Raw genomic sequence first — 23162 nt, 5'->3', positions numbered from 1 at the left:
ATCTCGTTTTTATAATCATCTATTTGATAAGTCATTCCAAAGTTCTATTACCAGCAAAAGCTTTGAAAGTTTCTTAACTTTCATTTAGAAATAAATTTCACATTTTCAAACAACTTTTACTTCAGAATGACAAATTATTGTATGATTTTTTTTGAAAAATAAGCATGAATTTTAATTTTTTTCTTACTGTCATTTTGCTGACAATAAAACGTCATGAAACTTAAAGAAAACAAAATTATGATAGTATTAATTGTTAATTAAGTTGTGAAGACTTTCACACGTATTGTGAACTACAATTCCTCTAGTTCTATATTCACCTGTTTTGCAGCTTCATATAAAATTGTATTGATTAGATCTATCTTTCTACAAGCAGATTTCTATTTTCGATGTAACCAACAAAATCTTTGATATATAATGTATGCGATAGTTTTTGAACTTAATCTTCACAACAAATAATGATGATTACAATTCAGGAACTATAAATCGCCTACTTTTGAATTTTTCAAACCATTTATAAAATTTCGCTCGATTCTTACATCTGATGGACAAATTGTTGGGAGTAAATTTCAGATAGTTTTATCCAGACATCCGGATCTTTGCAGTTCTTTTATATGTCTACATTCTAGAAGAGTTTTCCAACGTTGATTGGACTAGAGATGTTTGTAAACAGAAAGAATGTTGATAAGAATGCTAAATAATAACAATCACATCTTTCTAAAGATCCCCGTTTAAGTCGCACATCTTGGATTATTCATCGGCGAGAAATAGCTTCTTTTTCCCGGTCTGCCAGTTATTCCCTTGATTTCCGAGGACTGTTGTGTTTAGATTTAGGTTCTTAGTCTGAAATGAATGCTAGCTAAATTTAAACCGATTTGGATGGAGAGAGATCTTTAGGCATCTTACACTGAGCAATTTCACGTCTTAGGTTTTTTAGTTGCAAAGACCAGGCGTCTGTTTTAATGGAGCCTCTCCACTTGCAGCCCATGAAGCTTTTAAGCTGGAGAGATTTTAACTGGCTCCGGGTCTTAACTATGGTGGCAATACCGACTTGGTACAGTCAAAACATCTCCATAGTCGGTGCCACGTTGATAGTTTCAGATGTTGTGAAGTCTGTGTGTACAGAAGAATGAGGAGTCTCTTATTTCTTGTCTAAAATGAACCTAGTGCTTTTAGAGCCCAGAAAGAATTACCTAGATTCAGGGAATCAAATAAGGCTTTCATTTATACCTCTCGTTGGGATTCCTGTGATTTTTATACAATGTAAAGAATGTTTTAATGAGGAAGGAAATAATACTGATATGGTCTTCGTCTCGTTTGAATGGTTACAAACAAATGAATTCAAAGACAAACCAAGCGAAAAAAAAATCTTTGTATTCATCAAAACATATTATTTCCTGTCTGTAATGCGTTATTTCCTTCTAAGTAAGTGAAAGTATTAATCAAGATTTTTTTTTGTTGACAGGAAATTGGCAATGATAAGCTCCTGATTTTTGAGAAGTAATAAAAGAGGCGTGACACAAAACCGAGCTACGCCACTTAGTTCGCAAGATATTACTCCAAAATCTGTACACTAAACTTGGATTCTCTTTTAGAAAAAGTAAGTAGCGGGTGTTGTGTAGAGGAATATTTATAAATTTTGTGATTTTTATAAAATTATAAAAGTAAAAACCAAACAGAAATTAACTTAGATTCGTTAAACATTTTAATGAGATTATGCGAAAAATCAATATCTGTAAATCTACCCAAGTATGCATCTATATATCTAAGCAGCAAAAGTGAGAATTAGAATATAATATCTATTTAAATGCTCCTTATATTTAAATAAGCATTAATGTGTTTCAATTCATCTTACACGCATTAATATCTTCCATTTTGATAAAAATATGGAAGCTGTAAAGAGTGAATAATGTTGAAATTTAAACCGTTCCATCACCAATTACCATAATAACTAGATTATGAAACTAGAATAAAGTTCAAAGAATTCTTAACAGCTGATATTAAAATACATGTTAGTCAGCGTTCTAATAAATTGGATATTTTTCCAATAATCCAGGTAACTTTGTACGGGCTTCAACTTAACTTAGTTTAAATAAAAGATATTTTTACGCAAACATATGGTGAATCATATTAATTTTATTCGTTTTATAACAATTATTATTTAGATGAATACAATATTAATTAGAATTCTTGTTTACAATATGAAAGCATTAGACCTTGATGCTCGGAGATTCTAGTATTAATTATATGACTTGTACACTTTCTCCTTGAATTTAGCTTAATAAATAAACGTGTTCTTTTAGAATAATTTATTTGAAGATAATTAAAATTAATTGTAATCAACAGCGAAATTTAAAAACAAAACAAAAATATTATAACAGTTTTTTTCTTTATTCAATGATTACTTATAAAAAGAGACGCAGTACTAGTTAATGAATGTTAATTTTCAGTACATGGCTGCATAAGATTAATAAGCATCTATATTGAACGTTCATAGTTCACTGCTTGGCGACAAAAATATTGTAACATAACATTGAATCAATATTGCAGTTCTTTACTTGTATTGTTGGATTTTGCAAATGAAGTTTTCTTAATTATAAGCTGAAATAAATTTTCGTCTAGAAGTTTGTAGTGAACTCTCTTTCTTTAATAGATTTCTATTAGATATTTAGAAGAAAAACGTAAATATTAACAATATGAATCAATCATCAAATATAAATTTAAAAAAACGATAAAAATAATAACTCTGTTGGAATAACGCAGTTCGGTTTTAGATCGCAAGATGCAAAATGCGTTGGCTTGCTCAGTTAGACCTGAAAGAAAAATTATTTCGTCGTCTTATTTATCTATAAACTATAGAAAAACTTATATAGCTGAAAATTAGCTGTTTACTTTTAACTAAAAAGAAAAAAAAATAATGATCATGAATCAAGCAAGACATGTTGCCACGATCATGTAGTGATTCTAATCTTGCAAAGGCCAAAATTTGAAATAAAAGTGTGAAGATGATTTCTTATTGTTGAAGATTAATGGAAGACTAATTGTGCTTGTTTATAACTGTATTTGTATGGGTGAAAGTTTATTTTATAAGCAGTTTTCTTTATTTTTAGGTAAGACTTATGTAACAATAGGTGAAAATATTGTTAGATGTCTTGATAAATGAAAAGCAGACTAGAATCTTGGTCAAATAGAACACTATTTGGAGATAATGTTTTGATGGGTTATCTACTATTCCAACCGTAAACCCAGTTCTACATTGTGTTTTACAGGAAAAACTTTAGTATTTTTGTTTCTTTTGTTTTACGACAATCGTTTGATTTAATGAACAGGATTACGAAGAATTCGCGTAAGAGAAGAAATTGATATGAACATTACAAAGTTTTTGGAATCTGTTCCAAAGGCTTCCAAGTTCGTATTTGTTTTGCTCATCTTATTCGCTAACTATTGCTAATTCTGACAGTTCTTCAAAAGGGATCGAAGGTAATGCAGCTACACTATAAACAGGGGAAGCCATTACAATATGTGCCCGTTCCCTTCTGTCTAAGCGTCTTTCTCACTCATACTTCTTGAAAATAGTTTGATATTTTGCAAATTGAACTGAAAAAGTAGGGTGCACAAAGATTTGTGACGATGTTTAGAGTAGCAGCTTACGTATCCATTAGTAAAAAAGCTTGCTACTTGCCAATGAATTTTGCCATCAAAGTCTGAAGAGTTTGCAGGCTGGAATCTCCATCAGAATCTTAAAGCAAATTTTCCTAAATATAAAAGAATGAAAAAGTAGAAGATTTGTAGATTAATAACTCACTGTTATACTTTAACAGTAAATGTTTAACAGTATCACATAAAGACTGACCAAAATAAGTTAAACATCAAAGTAAAGAACTCAATTAGATCAAGAAGCTGAAGTGAACAAAACCCCAAGATAGAAGAACCGACTAAAGCTGATGTTCAGATATTGGTACGCTCAGTCTAAATACAATTATTATAACAATAATTGATAAATTCATTCTTGTCAAGATTGTTTACTTTAAAAGTATGTAAACCTTCATTACAACAGTGTATTACATGTAAAATCTACTTATTGACTGTTTCTATAATTTAATGTGACATCTTTGAAATGCAAACCTGCAAAGCAGCTATGTATTGCGATTTTTTAACTACTTAGTATACTTTTACTATTTATTCTGTTTTGATTCATAATTGCATCATAATTATTCATATCTGAAACTGATTCATGATCAAACAGAGAGAAAGATTATTCCCAAATTTAGTAATATATTTTATTTATTTTTGCCAAGCTTTTGACTTAGAGAATAATTCATTTTCAGGGATTATTCCGATTAATTAACGTTCGTTTTGAATACTTAATTTAAAACTGCACTTTTAAAGTAACTAATCAAAAACTATGTGAAATTATTAATTTATCAGCATAAAACCTGTAGATGGGCGTAAGCTAGACAAAATTACTAAAATTAGAAAAACTAGCAATTTCTCTTTCTTAGAACCCCCTAGTCTTGAATGTGTATTCAGTAAAATCGTAACGCCTGATTTATATGGAAGATTGGCTTATAAGTCGAAGTCATGAAACTATGGAACATGTGCAAATCGAAAATTCACCTTTTTTATCCGTATAATAACAATGAAAACAAAAAAAGTGATTGTATACAATATTAATCTTATTAAATTAACTATAAAAAAGCTTGCAATATTTTTTGATGGGCTTTTTTTGCATCATTCGATTTTTATTGAGGGAATTTTGATATGAAAATTGACGCCAATGAATAAAACTGATTAATATCACGATGAACCGTTCATCAAACTGTAGAACCGTTCAACGTTAAAAGTAAGGTTGTAGACATTTTTATTGTTTAAAAAATTTGAAATTCAAGTCGTTCGTGGTTGATTTTTGATGTTAAGGATAGAATGTTAGAATCTTCATAGTTATTAGGATAGTTGTCGTGATTTTAATATTCCATTATTTATGATCGTGTGAAAAGACATGAATAACTTAGCCAGAGGCATACACAAAACTTAATCCGTAACTGAACACCTTGTCCGTACGATAATGACTTGACGCACACATTATTAATACTGGCTGGTATTGTTAACTGTAGCAGGTGTATTGATTGAAATTCAACTCAAGGACAACTTTTGAGACTTCTTCAATTCTTTTTACGTTTTCGTTCTTGTTATATATCAGAATTACTTTCTCTAGCCAGTGCCTTCTTAAAGTCATTATGTTTGGAACATATTTATTTTTAGCTTTGTTATACATTTTGCAGTACCTTAATATTTCATTGTAATTGTTTTATCAATGTTTTCTGTCTTCTTTATGTGACGCAATAGATCATTAATTGTTTTTCTGCATTGCAGTTGCAATAAATTATTTATTAACATGGAATATGTTTCAGTTAATCGATAGTTTCGAAACTGAGTTCTCGTTTTGAACTGCAAGGAATTTTTTTTTTTTTTGAAAAGCGTTTTATGCCTAATATTTTCTACCATTTTCGCGAATTTGAAAAATAAGTAACTTCTCCTTCTTTACTGGCTCCACAATCCTTGAGGACCATGGCTCTCTCAATCACAACCACTCCGGTGGTTTCTGGGTGTGTTTCTAAGTCATCTAACTTCAATTTCTTTCAAATCCTCTTCCACCTTCGCCAACCATAATAACTTTGATCTTTCAATCTCTTCTCTCTTCCTCCGGGCACATATAGGTAACCTATCAGCCTCCATCCTCTTCACGTCCCATATCATCCTTTTCTGGGTCTATCTTTGCATTTTTCTAACTTCTATCTCTCTCTAATATTGCTCCTGTTTTTCTTTAAAAATTATTTGAATATTTTCAATTTAGTTTTTTCAAAATTAATACGCAAAAAGTAGGTTAATAAATAAATATTTATTTTCTCAAGAATCAAAGCCAATAAATTGTTGTTGTTGATCCGATGAGGATGTGGCGTGACTCATCCTTAGACGTCCTTAATCGCTGCCATCCTACGCTATCATTTCTGAACTGCACGTTAACCATCTTTGTGTGACGTAGGTCGAGGTGTAATCGAAATATTCTTTATACCATGTTTTTTTTTCCTTTTATATTTCTGTACCTCGGAGGGAAAAGGCACCATGTCACAAAAAGTAAATTTTACAGGGGAGCCAAATGAAGATATTATTCCAAATTCGTTTTATTTCTACTTTTCCGGTTATACTCTTTCCTGTACTTCTCACCATAATTATTATAGTTGGTATGGCCACTTTAACTCCCATATTTTAAAATATTTTATTTTGATCTCCATTGAGAAAAAAATGTATGCCCATGTAGTGCCTTTTACCCTTAAGTAATGAAGTATCGTAGTGCTTTTTAAAAATACATAAATCGCTTAATAGTAAACATAGGACATAGTGCTTTACACCTGTAGAAAGAGCAACACAAAATTTGTAAAATGATGCCAAAATCTGAAAATCGAAAAAATGGACATGGTGCCTTTTCCCTCCGAGGTACAGATTTATTTCTTTAAAGATTATTAGAGCTACAGGCAGTTCTCTAGTTTAGCCCTTACACTTATTTAAAAAATTAAACTTCATTTTCTTTTAATTTCATTTTTTACAGTGTGTGGATTTACATATTTTTGAACGTAACTAATTTACGTAGAACGTAGAACATTAACAAACACTATACTTTATATATATAGTTGGTACAATAGTACAATATTATTATATAATTATATAATATTTGTGTATATAAATATGCAGTAACATTATTAATATCATTCTATATTTTTAGTAGTGTGACTGATGGTACGCACAAGTATTTATTTTTTCTATAAATAAATACACAAGTATTTATTTTTTCTATAAATAAATACACAAGTATTTATTTTTTCTATAAATAAATACACAAGTATTTATTTTTTCTATAAATAAATACACAAGTATTTATTTTTTCTATAAATAAATACACAAGTATTTACTTATTTTAAAATATATTAAAATAAAAAGTGTAATTCGATGACAATGCATTTTATCTGTTGATATACGTAAGTGCACAGGAAATAATAATTGAGTGGTTATTAACAAGCCCATATCGAGTACGACCCACATATTATACTTAGTCTTCGTAAAACTGAAATTCAAAAATAATTAATAACAATACCACAAAAATTATCTCAATTTTTTTTTCTAAAACTGAGATAAAGAAACCACTTTCTCATAGAAAAATGAGATGGTTTTATTTTTTCATACTTGGAATTCTTACAAAATCGTTAAAGCGTGTCTTATAATAAACCATCCTTTAACAAGTTTCATTGAAATATTCTCAAACAAATTGAGATATCTTTGAGTAATGGTGGGTTACTCTCCCAAATCTTGAGCTTCTAAACTACAAACTAGTGTATTGATTTCTAACTAAAATTGTCCAATAAATACGTCACTAAAAAGTGTCTTTAAGTGGAAACTTTCTGTAAATAAATTAATACCACACTTTTTCTATATGATTTCAGAATGGAACAGCAAAAAGTATGGCTGTCAGATCCAAACGAAGGATTCGTTCTCGGACAGATAGTGGACATTGGAATGGACGAGGTCACAGTTCAGACATTAGATAAGAAAAGGCCAAAAGTAACGGTCAGTCTGGACAGGTTGTACCTCGCTGAAGAGCACGATAATAAAGATTTTGATGATAATTGTAAGTATGAATATCTTATTATTATTATTACGATTGTTATTATGAAGTAATTATTTTAATAGCTTTTGTCGCAACAAGAGTTTTTACTTTGTTTTATTTCCACTGAGTTTGATAAATTGTTTACAAAAAAACTAATAGTTCAATGTTTGTCTAATTGATATTGCTTTTAATGGGAATTTTTTGGAATCTTTTCTTGTCCATTTTGGAGGAGGAACCATAAAAGACATTTTAATTTTTACCAAAAAAAAAATCGAACTTTACCGCCTTCTTGAACAAGAAAATCTTAAAAATTGTTAGATTAAGTTCTCCTGCTTGGGATTCCACTTTACGATGATCTGAGAACTGATTATGATTGCGAATCATATAAAACAATCTTATTTTAGTGTTAATTACTACATGTAATTATTTCCATTAATTTTATTAGAAACAGAATGAAAGCACTAATACTTTAAATCACATTTTCAGGCTCTCTCATGAATTTAAATGAAGCGACCTTACTAAATAATATTAGAAACCGTTATAAAAAGGACAAAATTTATGTAAGTAACATTTATGTGAAATCGTTTTCATCTTTATTATTCAAAAAAATATACATTAATACTAATATTTTTCTTTGATTGTTTCAGACATATGTTGCAAATATATTGATAGCTGTAAATCCATATTTTGAAATAAAAGATTATTATTCTTCTAGAATGATCAAAGCTTACCAGGGTAAATCATTAGGAGTTATGCCGCCACATGTATTTGCCATAGGTTATTATTATGTTATTATGTATTATTAAGTATACTTATTATTTATTCTCCATAATTTGTAAATATAAATATATGTACGACATATATATATAATTATTATTTTTATTTATTTATTTATTTTTATTTGTTTGGTAGCTGATAAGTCCTTTAGAGATATGAAAGTCTTAAAGCAATCGCAATCTATTATTGTATCTGGTGAAAGTGGAGCCGGTAAAACGGAATCAACTAAATATCTACTCAGATATCTTTGTGATCTATGGGGAACAGCAGCTGGACCAATTGAACAAAAAATATTAGATGGTATTATTTAGTTATTTTAATAAAAGTATGTGGCAGTTTAGAGCATGAAGAATGGTTAAACTAATATTTGATATTCAGTCTGTCTGAAAGTTTTTCCTTTTTACATTTTGAACTATATTTTGCTGAATGTTCGTTGGGATGTTTTGAAGTCTCTCTGATGTTGAGTTAAATAGATCCAGTGACCTCACATCAAAGCATTATTGACTTAAAATGAATAGGCTATAAATAATAATTATTTCAAGGTAGTGAATGTTAGATGTAGGTAGACTAGAACATGAAGGGTCCAGCAGTAAAGGAGGCTATTGCACCGACTCCTTGTTATCCTTGTGAAGAAACAATCTTTCTCTTAAAGTCAAGTAATTTTCTGCCTGCGCACTCTGGAAATGGCAAACTAGCGATTGCTTAGTAATCAGACAGGATCAAAGAGAATCCTTTTCTTATATTAAGAGGTGGACCCCACTCTCTGAGGAACGCCATGTGAAGATATATTTTTTTAGCCTTTCGAGTCATTCAAAGGCTAGATTAAATCGGTAAGGCCACTCGAGCTGATCTGAATCAAAACCCACTGCCATTTACCGGTGGGATTGCGAGGTGGTATGCCTCTTTAGGAGTAAGCTAAGTCGAAATTAATGATTAAGGTAATCGGAACCTCAAAAGTAATGTGTAAAATTATAGTGACCAATTAAAAGAAATGAATTATACATACTAAAAATCTTCAGCCTTTGAGAGAAAGTTTGCCCGATAAGAGCTTTAAAAATTGGTCCTTAATGGCACCAATTTTTCGTTTAACTTCATTTCTGAATTAGTTCTGAATTATGACTAGCATTTTGATAAATCCATTACTGGAAGGACTTCAGCATTTCACTACCTACAGTGCAATCTTCGTTTTCAAAACAAATCCTATACCTGCCTCTAAGAATGTGCTTGGCTGTAGTTCTAGTATTCTTTAAATTGAATAGGCATCCTAATTATCCTCCAGTGGATTCACAAAGATGTTAACTTGGGATAAAAGAAGGAGTTATCCAGTAATTGAAAGAGAGTAGAAGAAATCAAATAGCCAATATTGTAAACTTGGCATTTCTGTACGAAGATAAAACCAGGCCCTTGGCTGAAGTTTTCTAATATTATTCAAATTTCTTGTGCCTAAAATTAAATTTATTGATCTACAACCATTAAATTCTATTCTCCTTTTGTTTTTTGCCAGCTAATCCAGTATTAGAAGCATTTGGTAATGCAAAAACTACAAGAAACAATAACTCTTCAAGATTTGGCAAATTCATGGAAGTGCATTTTGACTCGAAATGTGCAGTTGTGGGTGGTTATATATCACATTATTTATTGGAGAAATCTAGAATTGTAATTCAGGGACCAGAAGAAAGAAATTACCATGTATTTTATTTATTATGTGCTGGGGCGCCAGAAAATATGAGGCAAGGATTTCGACTCACTAAACCAGATGATTTTCATGTGAGTTAATGTTATTTTATTTAAATGGAAAGTAAAGCAATTGCCTATTTTTTCAGGCGGACTTTACGTCCAACTACCAATTAGGTGTCGTGGACGGAGGCGACTAGCAAACATACTTTACTTTAAATTTCTTTTATTAACCTTTTAAATAAAATCCAAGGCCTAAAGACCGGGGAATCGAACCCAGTACCACATACATATTAGCTTTGCAGGTCTCGCCTCTTAACCGCTCGGCTATCGTGGCGCCTCTGTTATTTTATTTTTTGAATAATTTATTGCACGGCGTATAAGAAATATCCCATGTTACTAAAATGGTGAAAAAATTAAATTAGTTGCTGAAAATTTTTTGTAATCTATGTAATTCCAGTGAAACAGATAGTTTATTACATTTTTTGATTAACTGCCCTTTTCTCTTGTTGTTCAGAATTAAATATTTAAAACAATACTTCTTGACAGACCAAAGTAGTTCTGAAAAAATTGAAAATCTGTTAACCAATATTGATAAAAAGAAATTAAACAACATCTATTTATTTGTTAAAAAAGGCTGGCTCTTAGAAATAACATATAATTGATAGTTGTTGATTTCCATGATTAATATTCATTTCTATGTTTGCAATAATTATAATAATCATATTTATAGGTCAAGTTCAGCCCAGTATTGTCTGAATTTCATTTCTCATCTTTGTTTAGATTCTTTAAGCAAATTTATTTTATTTAATAAACAGGCATTTCTTTTGAATTTTTCTTTCTCTCCCTTTTTTCTAGAGCACACTATATTTTATACTATTTATTATATTATTTTCAGTTGTTGCTTTTTTGTTTTTTATATTGAGCAATATATTTAAATGTACATATTTACATAATGTAAACACCACTCCTTGCTATGGATTAATGTATCTAAAAGAAATAAATAAAGTAATAAATACTTTATTGTACCTCAATATACATGTTTAATGAAAACAATTATCTATTTACAGTATCTAAAAAATGGTTGCACGCAATACTTCACTAATAACAATACAGAAAGGAAATTAAACAATACACAGAAAAGTGCCACCCACGCTAAAAAAGGAGGGCTTAAAGACCCTATGCTGGATGACATTGAAGACTTCACCAACATGGATGAAGTAAATTATTGCATCTAATTGTTTTAGTTTTTCATTTTATTTAAATATCTCGAACTATTAATCTCTGTTTTAATTTTGCAGGCGTTAGGAAGATTAGGTTTAAGTGAAGATGAACGTATGGAGATATATGCAATGGTGGCCGCTGTGTTGCATTTAGGAAACATATCGTTTGAAGAGAATACCGAAGGGACTAAGGGTGGTTCTCGTGTCATGAATTCTTCTGAATCTAGTTTAGCAATGGCAGCTTCATTATTGTTTGTTGACAAGGAGGAACTACGCCAAGCCCTTGTTAATAAAGTCATGATGACCAATAGAGGCGGTCCAAAAGGGACGGTTATTATGTTAGTTTTGTTTTGTTTTGTTTTCAAATTGGTGATATAACTTCTATTTTATTAGCTAAGAAACGGAAAAAAAAAAATTGTCATTTTAAAAAGGGAATATACTGATCAAATTTAAGCCTCAGTGATATGAAGGGTAGCAGAGAGTGGACATTTACAATTCTGTTAATTATTTTCCTCATATTTCAGGGTCCCACTTAAGGTTTACGAAGCAAATAATGCCAGAGATGCTCTAGCAAAAGCATTATACAGTAAATTGTTTGATTATATTGTGCAACGCATTAATAAAAGTATACCTTTTAAGGCATCCAGTTATTACATTGGTGTCTTAGATATTGCTGGTTTTGGTTAGTTTATTGCTGTTTTTTATTAAATATTTTTCCTGTTTTATTTGCAAATCATAATAAGATGTAGTATAAGCGTGCTTATAATTTCAGAATATTTCACAGTCAACAGCTTTGAACAGTTCTGTATTAATTATTGTAACGAAAAATTGCAACAGTTTTTCAATGAACGAATCTTGAAAGATGAACAAGAACTTTATCAAAGAGAAGGTTTACAAGTACGAAGGATTGAATTCGTTGACAATCAGGATTGCATTGGTAATTTTAAGAATTAATCTTTATATTGGAGTTTTAAAAAATATATTTTCCTCTTATGCCTTGCACATGTAACTTTTCCTTGCAGATTTAATTGAAGGTAAAAATTCAGGCTTATTTAGCTTGTTAGATGAAGAGTCCAAGTTACCAAAACCAAGCACGGAACACTTTACAACTGAAGTTCATCAACGATGGGGTTCACATTTTAGATTAGCCTTACCTAGAGCATCAAAATTAAAAGCACATCGTGAAATTAGAGATTCAGAAGGATTCTTAGTCAGACATTTCGCTGGTGCCGTGTGCTACGATACTGTAAGCCTTAAGGAAAAAAAGAATTATGCATATTTTCTTTTATTTTTAACCATTTCTTCAGATTTGATTAGTTTTATTTCTTTTTAGAGTAAATTTATAGAAAAAAATAACGACGCTCTTCACGCTTCTTTAGAAGGCCTTGTTCAAGAAAGTAGAAATCCATTTCTTCAAACTATGTTCGTAAATGGTAATAATACTCACAACCAAAAAGGAAAACTGACCTTCATAAGCGTTGGTTCGAAATTTCAAACACAATTAGGGGAATTAATGGACAAGCTTAAGAGCACGGTAAGATTACTTTTAAAAATAAACAAACTTCCGTGATCATCAATGAATGTTGAGTAATTATCTTCTACTTTATTTCAGGGTACTAGTTTTGTTCGTTGTATAAAACCAAATCAAAATATGGTTGATCATCAGTTTGAAGGAGGTTCAATTTTATCTCAATTACAATGTTCTGGAATGACAAGTGTGATAGAATTGATGCAACAGGGCTTTCCTTCCAGAACACAATTTACAGATCTTTATAAAATGTACAGTTCCTTTTTACCTCCAGAATTGGCAAGACTGGACCCTAGATTATTTTGTAAAGTAAGTGAGATACTTAAATAATTAATTGTATTCAAATTGAAATCATCATAGTCAAATGCCAATTTGGTATTTATATATTTTTGCCAGAATCACCGGGGTTTGAATTATACTCTTAACTATAATAATAAAAATTCTTACTACGCAGAAAGCTGTACTGCTTTAGATTCAGCACGCATAGTAAGAAGGCTCCCAGGGATGTAAGTTTTTCAGAGGAAAATCCACCCATTTCAATTTCGCAAGACAGGCTACTTTTTCCCTAACCATAAGCTGTCCCATCACTCCTCGCAATGCGAGAAATTAAGCAATGAATAATAAAAACCTGCTGGAAAGCCTTCAACCCTTATATTTATATACCAAGGGTGTGATGTTAAATAAATAATTATGTACCTACAGCATTATATTTCACTGAGTTTTCTTAAGAATTCGTGGAATTTCGAAAAAAAAGAAATGCATTCTAATTTAATCTGTATTCTACTCTTGATAATTGGAACCTGACCATTTCCGGGCACGCTTTTAAGCAGTGTTCTGCAACTAGAGAGTTGTTTTGAATAGTATCTTTGAAAAGTAGTTGAATGACAAAATTCTGAAAATACAAATGATAGCAGTACTCCCAAAACGATTTTACGTTTCATGCTTGTCGAAAACCATTTAACTTTGTACTGACAATTCTTTCAAATTAGTAATATTAGTTACTTCACAAGTTACATAGTTTTTATTTCTATCATTATGTAATTAAAGGCTCGTCATCATCTAAGGTCAATAGATCCTGTATCCTGAGGGTTTTACCCTCCAATGGTTTTGCAATATGAGCTCCTCTAGTTCAGTGAGTCAAAGATCTCTGAGTGCAACCAAGCCATTTCGGAGTTCTTAAACGAGAAATAAGAGGATATTTCTATTTTTCCTTGAAACAAGTTCTGGTTGGAAAAACCTTTTTTACATTTTTATAAATTCAGTGAAATCCCTCCAGTTATTTTTGCATAAAACATTGGTCTCTAAGTATATAGAGAATCTCGTCGCAAATTAGAGTTTGCAATGCAACCTGACAGGGAATAAGAGACTTCCTTTTCCACCTGACACAGACTCCACTGGGACTGAACCCACCTTCTGCGGGATACCCTATGGAGATGTACTTACATATAGTGTATAATATATATGCTGTACACATTTTGGGGGACGTTTTACTGAAAATTTTTAATAAATTTGCAAAATACGATATGATATTTGTAGAAGTACCATTTATAATGCCCAAGAACACATTTTTAAATTTAATGTTTGATTTCAGGCGTTATTTCATGCATTAGGACTAAGTGAAAACGATTATAGATTTGGCGTTTCAAAAGTGTTTTTCCGTCCAGGAAAATTTGCCGAATTCGATGCCTTATTGCGTTCTGATCCAGAAAATTTGGCACAAATGGTAGCTAAAGTTAGAAAATGGTTGTTAGTTTCTAGATGGAAAAAAGCTCAATGGTGTGCACTGTCGGTTATAAAATGTATGCTTTATTATAATCTAGTTTTAGCCTTTAGATTTTCAATTATAATTTATTTATTTACTGATTAAGTGTAACTGATACATTTTAATGATTTCAGTGGATAGAAAAATTCAATATAGAATCAATTGCCATATTAATGTACAGAAAACGGTTAGGATGTATTTAGCTAAAAAGCAGCATAGACCAAGATATTTAGGCATTGCTAAAATAAACAATTTACAGGTAAAATATAAATGTAAAACAAATATCCGTTATTTCCATCTCTCTAGAGAAGAATATAAATATTTTCTTCAACAAATTGCGTTTTCAGTCTATAATCACGAGAATGGAGACAATAATAAATCAATTTAGAAAAGACAAGGAAGCTAGCTTAATGGAAGCGAAGAAACTACAACAAGAGATGAGAGAATCAATCATTAAAATTAAAGTAATAATTTATTTACTTTTTTATTTATTAATTCTTCAGAGCCCAATGAATGGCATTACCTTCTAAAGCCTCCTTTTTGCACTATTGTCTGGATAGAGTTTACTTTTTGCAGTGGACATTCTCCTTCTCTGGTTCGGAAACTTCAAGAACTTGGCAATAAAAAAAATCTAAGGGTAGCATTGTCTATGTTTGAATCTGAACCTCATATCTTATCGGATCAATGTCTTAAATCGTTTCTTTGTGAGCTCTCCTTACCATTTTGCTCCTTATTTAATGTTTTCTTTTCAAATGAAATATTTTTCATATTCAGTTGTCCATGACAGATGTGTAGAATGTATCCATTGTAGAAGGATTACAAAAAAAAGAAAAATTTCAAGTCATTCTGTATTAAAAATAAGTATTTCTACATTTCTGTGACTGTTCTTAAGTCATTAGAAGACAGAAAATTCCCTAAGCCGGTTACAAAATTACATATTCTAGTAGGGCGGCCTTAAAGGTCTACGACACCGCTACCCATATAGTATATCATATATATCAATTGAAAAATAGATTTTAAAAATTTTCGTAGCCATGAAGAAAAAAATTCCAAAAATGAATCTGGAAAGTTAATATGACAATAATTAGTCTCTACATCTAACATCATTTAAAGTAAAAAAAAATCTTGTAGCGATGAGCCCGTGAAGGGCTAAGACTTGGCAGGGAGCTATTCCAGGGGATGTAGTAAGCCCACTACTTAAATATTGTCCCCGTTTCTAATTTCAAAAAGATACCTATTTTCTTCTACATCATCATCAACAAATCCTTTGATTTCAGTACTTTTAATTGTTTTAAAAGTTGTCTTATAGGTCTTTTGACATTCTAAGTTATATGCGTTGAATTATTAATTTTTAGAACAATCCCAAAATTAGAGCTGATGAAATAAATGCAATGTACGGTACACTAATGAACAGAGCAAATCGAGAATTAGCAACATTACAAAAGAAGTTAGAATTCCAAAAAGATGAAGAGGAAAAAGAAAGATTAAGAAAAATTGAAGAAGAAATGATGAAAGAAAGGTTAAGAAAGGAAGAAGACGAAAGGAGAAAACGTCAAGAGGAAGAAAATAAGAAAATGTAGGTTTTTAAGAAATTCTGATTGTTATTTACGTTGTATAAGATATTTTAAATTGATATTTAATGGTGAAAAATTGGATTACAGTAAAACAGAAATGGAATTGAGACGTAAGCACGAAGAAGAAGAACTTCGAAGACAAGAAGAAATTGATAAAAAGGCTGCTTCTCAATTGCAGGTAAATATAAAAAAGGATAATCTTTTTGTTCTGCAGAAGTTGCAGATTGTAAATTGCAATATCTTTTATTTATTTATTACTTATTATTGTTGGTTCAGCTGGAACTATTGAGAGAAGCCGAAGAAGAAGCCAGGAGGAGAGGCCAGCTGGAACAAGAGAGACGGGATCATGAGTTAGCTTTAAGATTGGCTCAAGAGAGCAATAGTCAAGTTGATGATATAATCTCGCCTAATGACAAGTACTTAAATTTTTATTTGAAAACAAAAATACTATTAAAGAAATAAAACATAAATACTGTCTCCATGACAAACGAAATTCCTCTTTAGATATATATTCATTGTAAGAGGTTTGCAGACAGTTCAAGCATGAAAGGAATAATTTTGCTTGCTCTTTTTTAATATGAAATCAAGGACTTGAATTCTTTTATTTAATATTTTTTAAATTTAAAATCGTGTCAAAGGGTACCAATTGTTAGAAAAGTCAGCTATTCCTAAATTTCCTTGCCTTTTTTAATACGCGCACATTTATTTTATTTTTTTAAAAAGTCCTTAACTTTTCCACAAATAGGGTCAAGTCCAGCAATATTGTTTGCAGTAATGATGTTTATTATCAGGACACTATTTATTTACAAAATAAAAGTTGTTTTTAGCTGGACGACCTTCAGTATTTTTAAAGTAATGCTTGTTATTAAGGGGGCTTACCAAATCATCACTTGTTCCTCGCTTTTCTTTTTTCTAAAGATTATATAAATAATATATAATAACTTGTATACCAACTTTCCAATGCTTTAATTTGGAGTCCATCCATCATGTTTAGATGTACAGTAGCTGCAGCTTCGTGAAGGAAATTACACGTAATTCGGTTTTTTTCTTCGATTAATTCGAAAATTTGCAGTCAAAACAAAGTTAGGGATGTGGGCATATTAGTTTTTAAGTTGATTGATAATAATAAAAAAGTTTATAAAATGAAATTTTAATAGGTTTTCGTTGAAACTATCTATTAAGGTACGTTTCCATCATCTTCATCACAGGTTCTGTTTGAAATTGGAATTTTCCATGCTTGACTGGAGAATGTAAATTGCCCTTCTTCTTCGAGTAATTATGATGAAACTGCGTTTTCTAAGTTGGGTGAGTCTTAAGCGAGTAACCTTAAGTCTTTACATTGAAGGAGATCGAAGCCTATCGAATGTAGTTTTTTCTTCAAAATCTGCAGTGGACATATTAAATAAATGTGAGCTTAATACTTTCTTAATACTGAAGGTTCCCAACACCTAATCAACACTGAAGAATATATAATATTTGCGACAAATGATAAAAATCGGCGCTATATGGGGGAATGTATTAGAAATGTACAAACATATTTATTTACGCTAACTTTTATGTTTATTATGTTACGATATTCCTTAAAACAAATGAATTTATCGTAAATATTTACAACAAATAATTAATAATTCTTTACATTGAATCCTGTAAATAAGCTAATCTCTGAATTAGTATAATTCAGCTCAAAAAAACGAAACAGCTGAAAAGTTAAATAGCATGAAATTCCTGTTAGTTTATTATTACAAATTAATGCATGTAAATATTGAGATATAAATGCACAAGGATGTATAAGACAATGCATTTTAAGGTAATATGGCATTAGGATATTTTTTCCTTTAAGCAATTAAGATTTATTGCATTATTTCATGAAACTAACTATTTTTTTTTGCCTAAATGATATAAATCTGTATTATTGCTTTATCTTAGGTTTTCTGGAGCACGGATGACGAATTTCACTTCTAACAATAAATTAAACAGGTATCACCTTGCTCACTTCAAATGCTTATTTGGATTTTTATGATATATGTATAAGAGGAGCTCATGCATGTTATGGATGATAAAAAAAAAAAGCATGTTTGTGAATATTATAATCTCACAATTTTTTACACGCTGTTTCGAAATTAAATAGCACAGCTGGTTGCCTAATTAGAATCTTAAAATAGAAAAAGGATATATTATTGTCGCTTATAAATAATTTCAGAAGAACTCTATGTACTTTTTTTTATATTTTATTGATAATCAACCTCAATGAAAATAATACACATTTTTTAATTTTGCGGCAGTTGAACCCTTTATAAGTATGTTAAACGAATGAATTATGCAAACAAAAGTTATTGATTTGTAGTTTTGATCGTTTGTTTAGAAGCTTATGAACTTTTCATAATAAGTTGTTACTTCTAAATGAAATTGTTATTACCTCTTTGTTTTGACTGTGCGAATGCCCTTATTCACCTCTAGTTAGTGCTGATATACACAAACAGAGAACAATGGAAGAACGTACTGTACTCAAGAGGGGAAAAAATATCAGAAAATTTAGAAGCTAAAGCTAATCTACTTTTAAATTTGGATCCTTATCCACTCAAACGGCCTTGATGAAAGGAAATTCTTACAAAGGAGAAGAAAAGAAAGCAACTTTTGTGATTCATTTTGATTATTCGAACTGAAAAATTAAACATTCTTTTTTAAAATCTTGAAACTGCGGTCTTTATGATAATATGCACACGTATTTCAATTATTTTCAAATCCCTGCATACTGAAGTTATTTAGCGAACACAGTGTAAAGTAAAATAATTCACTAAAATTTAAAGATGCACAACTTATGGGAAAAAAAAAACCACATTTTTATTTTAAAGCAATTTCTGTAAATTAAGAAGTAGCTTTTTTTTTCTGTGAGCTTAATACTTTTGTTTTTTATTAATTCATTCTTCGTTTTTATTTTTTTAAATAGGTCTGAACATATTAAGGCGCAGCAAGGTCTCAACAACAATTCAAAATACGATCTTTCAAAATGGAAGTATTCCGAACTCAGGGATACAATTAACACATCTTGCGACATCGACCTTTTGGAGGTGAGTCAATTGTATTTAATAAATTAATTGCCACAGCTAAATAATTAAAACTGAATTACAACAAAAAAAAATAGTTCAAATAAGTTTTTAAGTGAATTTTCTGAATCAGGCTTGCCGAGTAGAATTTCACAGAAGATTGAAAATTTACCATGCGTGGAAAGCAAAGAATCGTCATCGTTCTGTAATGAATGAAAATGAACGTGCGCCAAGATCTATAATGGATGCTGGTAAGTAACAGGACTTAATTTATCCTCTAACACATCTCTGACAGTTTTACAATGGATAATTATTGTAGAAGCCTTAAAGCTCAATCAATTGCATTCCACCATTACTACTTTCTACGCAGTAAGATATTCAATGAATTTGTTCTGACTGCAAAGTATTAATTTTTAATTATTTTCTAATTTAACAGCTGAATTCCCTGTTCTGAGTTACTTACTCCTAATTTCCTGGTCCTGCTACTGTGCAAGTAAATCGCTGGAAACCTGGCAGCCATTCCTTCCTCTCATCATCTAGATGGCCTTCCTTTCCTACAATTTTATACTCTTCCTTTGAAGACCCTTAAGTTTTAGATCAGATTTTATTACTATAAGCAAGAATGAAGGATTAAAAAAAAACCTCCTGCAATATTTTTTTATTACATAATTTGTAAATTGTTTAAAATTAATAAAAATATTTTTAATTTATAGCCGCAAATTCACCACGCACATTAACTAAAAGTCCTATAAGCGTCAGTAGCCAGAGGTATTTCCGAATACCATTTATTCGACCTGGAGGCCTCACCAATGGACATTCAGATTGCCTAATGGATGGTTCTAATAAAAGAGGATGGTGGTACGCTCATTTTGACGGGCAATACGTCGCCAGACAAATGGAGCTACATCCAGACAAACCTGCTATTCTTCTCACCGCTGGTTAGTTACCACGTTTTTAACATTTTCTCATTATACAATTTTTTTTTTTAAAAATATAACTATTCGTAGGAATATGCGGTCTTTTCTGGCTAGCGTCTTTGTGCAAGAAAACTTCAAGTGTTTAGTGGCCAGATTAAATAGTAAATTTTTTAGGATGTCGTTTTGGTACTACAAATATTAAACAGTATCGATCGTACTAGATTCGTAAGCGTCATTCATATTCTTTTGCGAACAAGAATCGACAAGAGTACTATTTAAAAATTCACTGAGCACTTTTATTAGATCTGTATAAGCTTTATTAAGGACTTGCTAACTTGATGAACAAAAAACACCTCTAGTCCTACACACTAGATGCTCTGGGACAAAAATGCTTCTCATTTCTTATAGAGAAATATTGATTAGCTGTCGAAATATTTCCCCAGCTTTAAATTAAAATCTATCACTTCTGTAACATTAAAGAGTTGCTGAAATTCGTATTTTAAAGAAAACCACTTGCCTTAGAGTGCAAATTTCTTGTACTTTGCTTCCAGATTACAGAAATTTGTGCTCTATTTCAGTGAGTTCTATTGTTTTAACTGGTAATGAGAATTATGTTTATAGCAATAGTAAACTATTATTGGAAGAGTTTTTTATATTATCTTCTACTGTGAAAAAAAATTGAGAAATCAGGCGTTTTTACTGTATTATTTCAATCCACCCAATTTGGGAAGTTACGGGCCATGTGATTGCTTTAAACCAATTTTTCTTACTTTGAGTTTGACTTTGCCTCTTGAAATCTCTGCTATCAGAATATTGAAAGAACAGGAAGATTTTTTTTTTGTGATCCACAATTTTGATAGTTAGTTCAGCGATATAAAGCTGAATCTAGTCAGTCATGGTATATATTATATAGGCTTTAATTTTATGGTAGGAAATTTTATATTTTATTAGTGATCTCGTAATATACTCTTTTAACAGGTATTGATGACATGCAAATGTGTGAATTAAGCTTAGAAGAAACTGGATTGACTAGAAAACGTGGAGCTGAAATTTTGGAACAAGAGTTTATCAGAGAATGGGAAAGACACGGAGGTAAACCATATATCCGTACAGCAGATAGAATAATAAAACAATAAATATATTTATAATTAGGTAAGGAAAATAGTTTTTAAAAAAAGTTATAATCATAAAGTAAATTGCCATCTATAAAAGAATTATGAGTACAATGTAAATAGATGTTCTAGTCTCCTGCAAGAAAAGTAAAGCAAACAAGGTGTAATTTCATAACAGATGATTTATTTATTAAATTACTTTTTCTTTTTTTTTAAATATTCCTTTCTTTTTTCAAAAAAAAAAATAATAATTTTTTTAATTCATTCCATAAATTTGAAATTCAGAATTCAAATTATTCTTTAAATCGAAAAAGTATTATTAGAAATTATTTTGTTCACTATCGTTTAAAAAGTATGCTTTTATATGTATTTAAAATTATTGTGATAACTTTTTTAATGTGATTTTTCTTTTCTGTTTTTGTTTCCTATTCCTGTAGTATAACCGGGTTCCAGATTTTAAATTTATGTAAATTTAATCAAAGTTATTACATTTTGTAAAAAAAAACCACACACACACACACAAAATGGTTCCTTATAACAACAGTAATAATTGTTGAGGATTATATATATCATTTGGTCCAAGACAACCAATATTAATTTAATAATTAATTACTATATTTTAATGCAAAAAAATCCCATTGTTGTTACCTATCGTAAAAGTTGTTTTATGTACATATCAGTTATGAAGTAAACTTAAACCAAATTTTATTAAAAAAAAAAACTAACCTTTTAAAAGGTTGTAAATTATGGTCAATTAAGTTGAATTTTTGGTAAATATATTTATTTATTTAACCAAATATCAGTTACTAATTCCATTAACAGATGACAAATCTTTGATCTCAATGATCCAGTATGATGATAGCTGATTAATGTGAATACAAAAAAACAATTATTGTTAGCGAATGCATGTATTTTTTGTTTTGTTAACGTACACTAATTTGCAACTTGCTTCAATTATTATTAGTACAAATGTTTTTGTGCTTCTAGTTGTTTAAAATCTTATTCATTTTCAGACACATTTCAAACACCTAGCAATTGCATTATTCTGTTATCAAATTCAACATGAGTTGAACTCTTTTTTTTTTATGTAAAGTATTTTTATTAAATTTAGTTATGAGAAAAACCTAATTCAAAATTAAAACTGATAATGATTTAGATGATGAAAGATTAGTTGAATTATATATATTATATATTTATTTGAATTTTATATAAAACTAGTTTAAATAAAAAAGTAATAGTTTCTTTAAATTAGATGAATTTTTTTTAATCGTATTAAGACATTTGATTTAAGACGTCCTGAGCACAGGTAGTAGACAAATCAGGGATTCAGAAAAAAAATAATAATAATAATACTGAAGAAAACAAGATCAACGCTCGAAAATTCATTCATCAACAAATACTTAGGTTGAAGGCACTGTGAGGCAGAATAGGCATTAGTTTCTACTACAGGATAAGGTTTACCATTGGCCACAAACTGGGGTCCTCAGTTAACTAATTTGGGCACGAAGATGAGGCCTGTTATGGTATAGCAATGGATGCCATAAGACAAAACTAAGATAGAGGAAGTTTGCAAACTGTCTAGAACATTATAAGGGAGAAGACTTCGGGAAAGGGATAAGAGAGCTTTTTTTCAGTGCTCCGAACAGTGTTCTCTCGTTACAGGTAACACTGTAACCCACCGGACAGTGAGCTGTCAGAAGCTCCTAGGAAGAGAAAATCTAAGGGCCAGCAGCTGGATTCGAACCCGAGATCTTCGCTTACCACTAACCGCATAGCTAATCCCTTTCCTGTACATATCTGTATTTAAATATACTATTAAAATGTACGCACAACACTAACAAAGTTTTATTTTCTAGGACTAAATGTTAAATTTCAAAGTAAACTTCAGAATGTT

At 30.3% G+C, this 23162-nt stretch overlaps 1 protein-coding gene across 2 annotated transcripts in view; it reads left to right on the top strand.

Annotated features, from left to right (window-relative positions):
* The window catches only part of jar (Myosin heavy chain 95F jaguar), a 67203-nt gene extending 44684 nt beyond the window's left edge, over window positions 1-22519 (top strand). Inside the window, exons 3-26 of one of the 2 annotated variants that reach the window (XM_074122441.1) lie at window positions 1463-1597; window positions 7494-7678; window positions 8144-8217; window positions 8305-8434; window positions 8570-8734; window positions 9939-10201; window positions 11179-11328; window positions 11410-11669; window positions 11856-12013; window positions 12104-12268; window positions 12354-12577; window positions 12665-12865; window positions 12944-13168; window positions 14451-14658; window positions 14756-14880; window positions 14969-15085; window positions 15977-16197; window positions 16283-16373; window positions 16472-16611; window positions 18122-18172; window positions 19143-19263; window positions 19373-19490; window positions 19953-20177; window positions 21135-22519. In XM_074122441.1, the coding sequence (XP_073978542.1) occupies window positions 7495-7678; window positions 8144-8217; window positions 8305-8434; window positions 8570-8734; window positions 9939-10201; window positions 11179-11328; window positions 11410-11669; window positions 11856-12013; window positions 12104-12268; window positions 12354-12577; window positions 12665-12865; window positions 12944-13168; window positions 14451-14658; window positions 14756-14880; window positions 14969-15085; window positions 15977-16197; window positions 16283-16373; window positions 16472-16611; window positions 18122-18172; window positions 19143-19263; window positions 19373-19490; window positions 19953-20177; window positions 21135-21292 (3774 nt within the window). In that variant the 5' untranslated portion in view covers window positions 1463-1597; window position 7494 and the 3' untranslated portion in view covers window positions 21293-22519. The remainder of the gene's footprint in view (window positions 1-1462; window positions 1598-7493; window positions 7679-8143; window positions 8218-8304; window positions 8435-8569; window positions 8735-9938; window positions 10202-11178; window positions 11329-11409; window positions 11670-11855; window positions 12014-12103; window positions 12269-12353; window positions 12578-12664; window positions 12866-12943; window positions 13169-14450; window positions 14659-14755; window positions 14881-14968; window positions 15086-15976; window positions 16198-16282; window positions 16374-16471; window positions 16612-18121; window positions 18173-19142; window positions 19264-19372; window positions 19491-19952; window positions 20178-21134) is intronic. The other variant, XM_074122443.1, reaches the window with a different exon arrangement.
* The last annotated feature ends 643 nt before the right edge of the window (window positions 22520-23162 follow it).

This window comes from Rhodnius prolixus, unplaced genomic scaffold (assembly GCF_049639745.1).
Source record: "Rhodnius prolixus isolate KJV_2025 unplaced genomic scaffold, Rpr scaffold_8, whole genome shotgun sequence".
In the NCBI taxonomy this organism is placed as follows: domain Eukaryota; kingdom Metazoa; phylum Arthropoda; class Insecta; order Hemiptera; family Reduviidae; genus Rhodnius; species Rhodnius prolixus.
The sequence above is the reverse complement of the archived record's forward strand: the minus strand, read 5'-3'. Positions and strand labels throughout refer to the sequence as shown.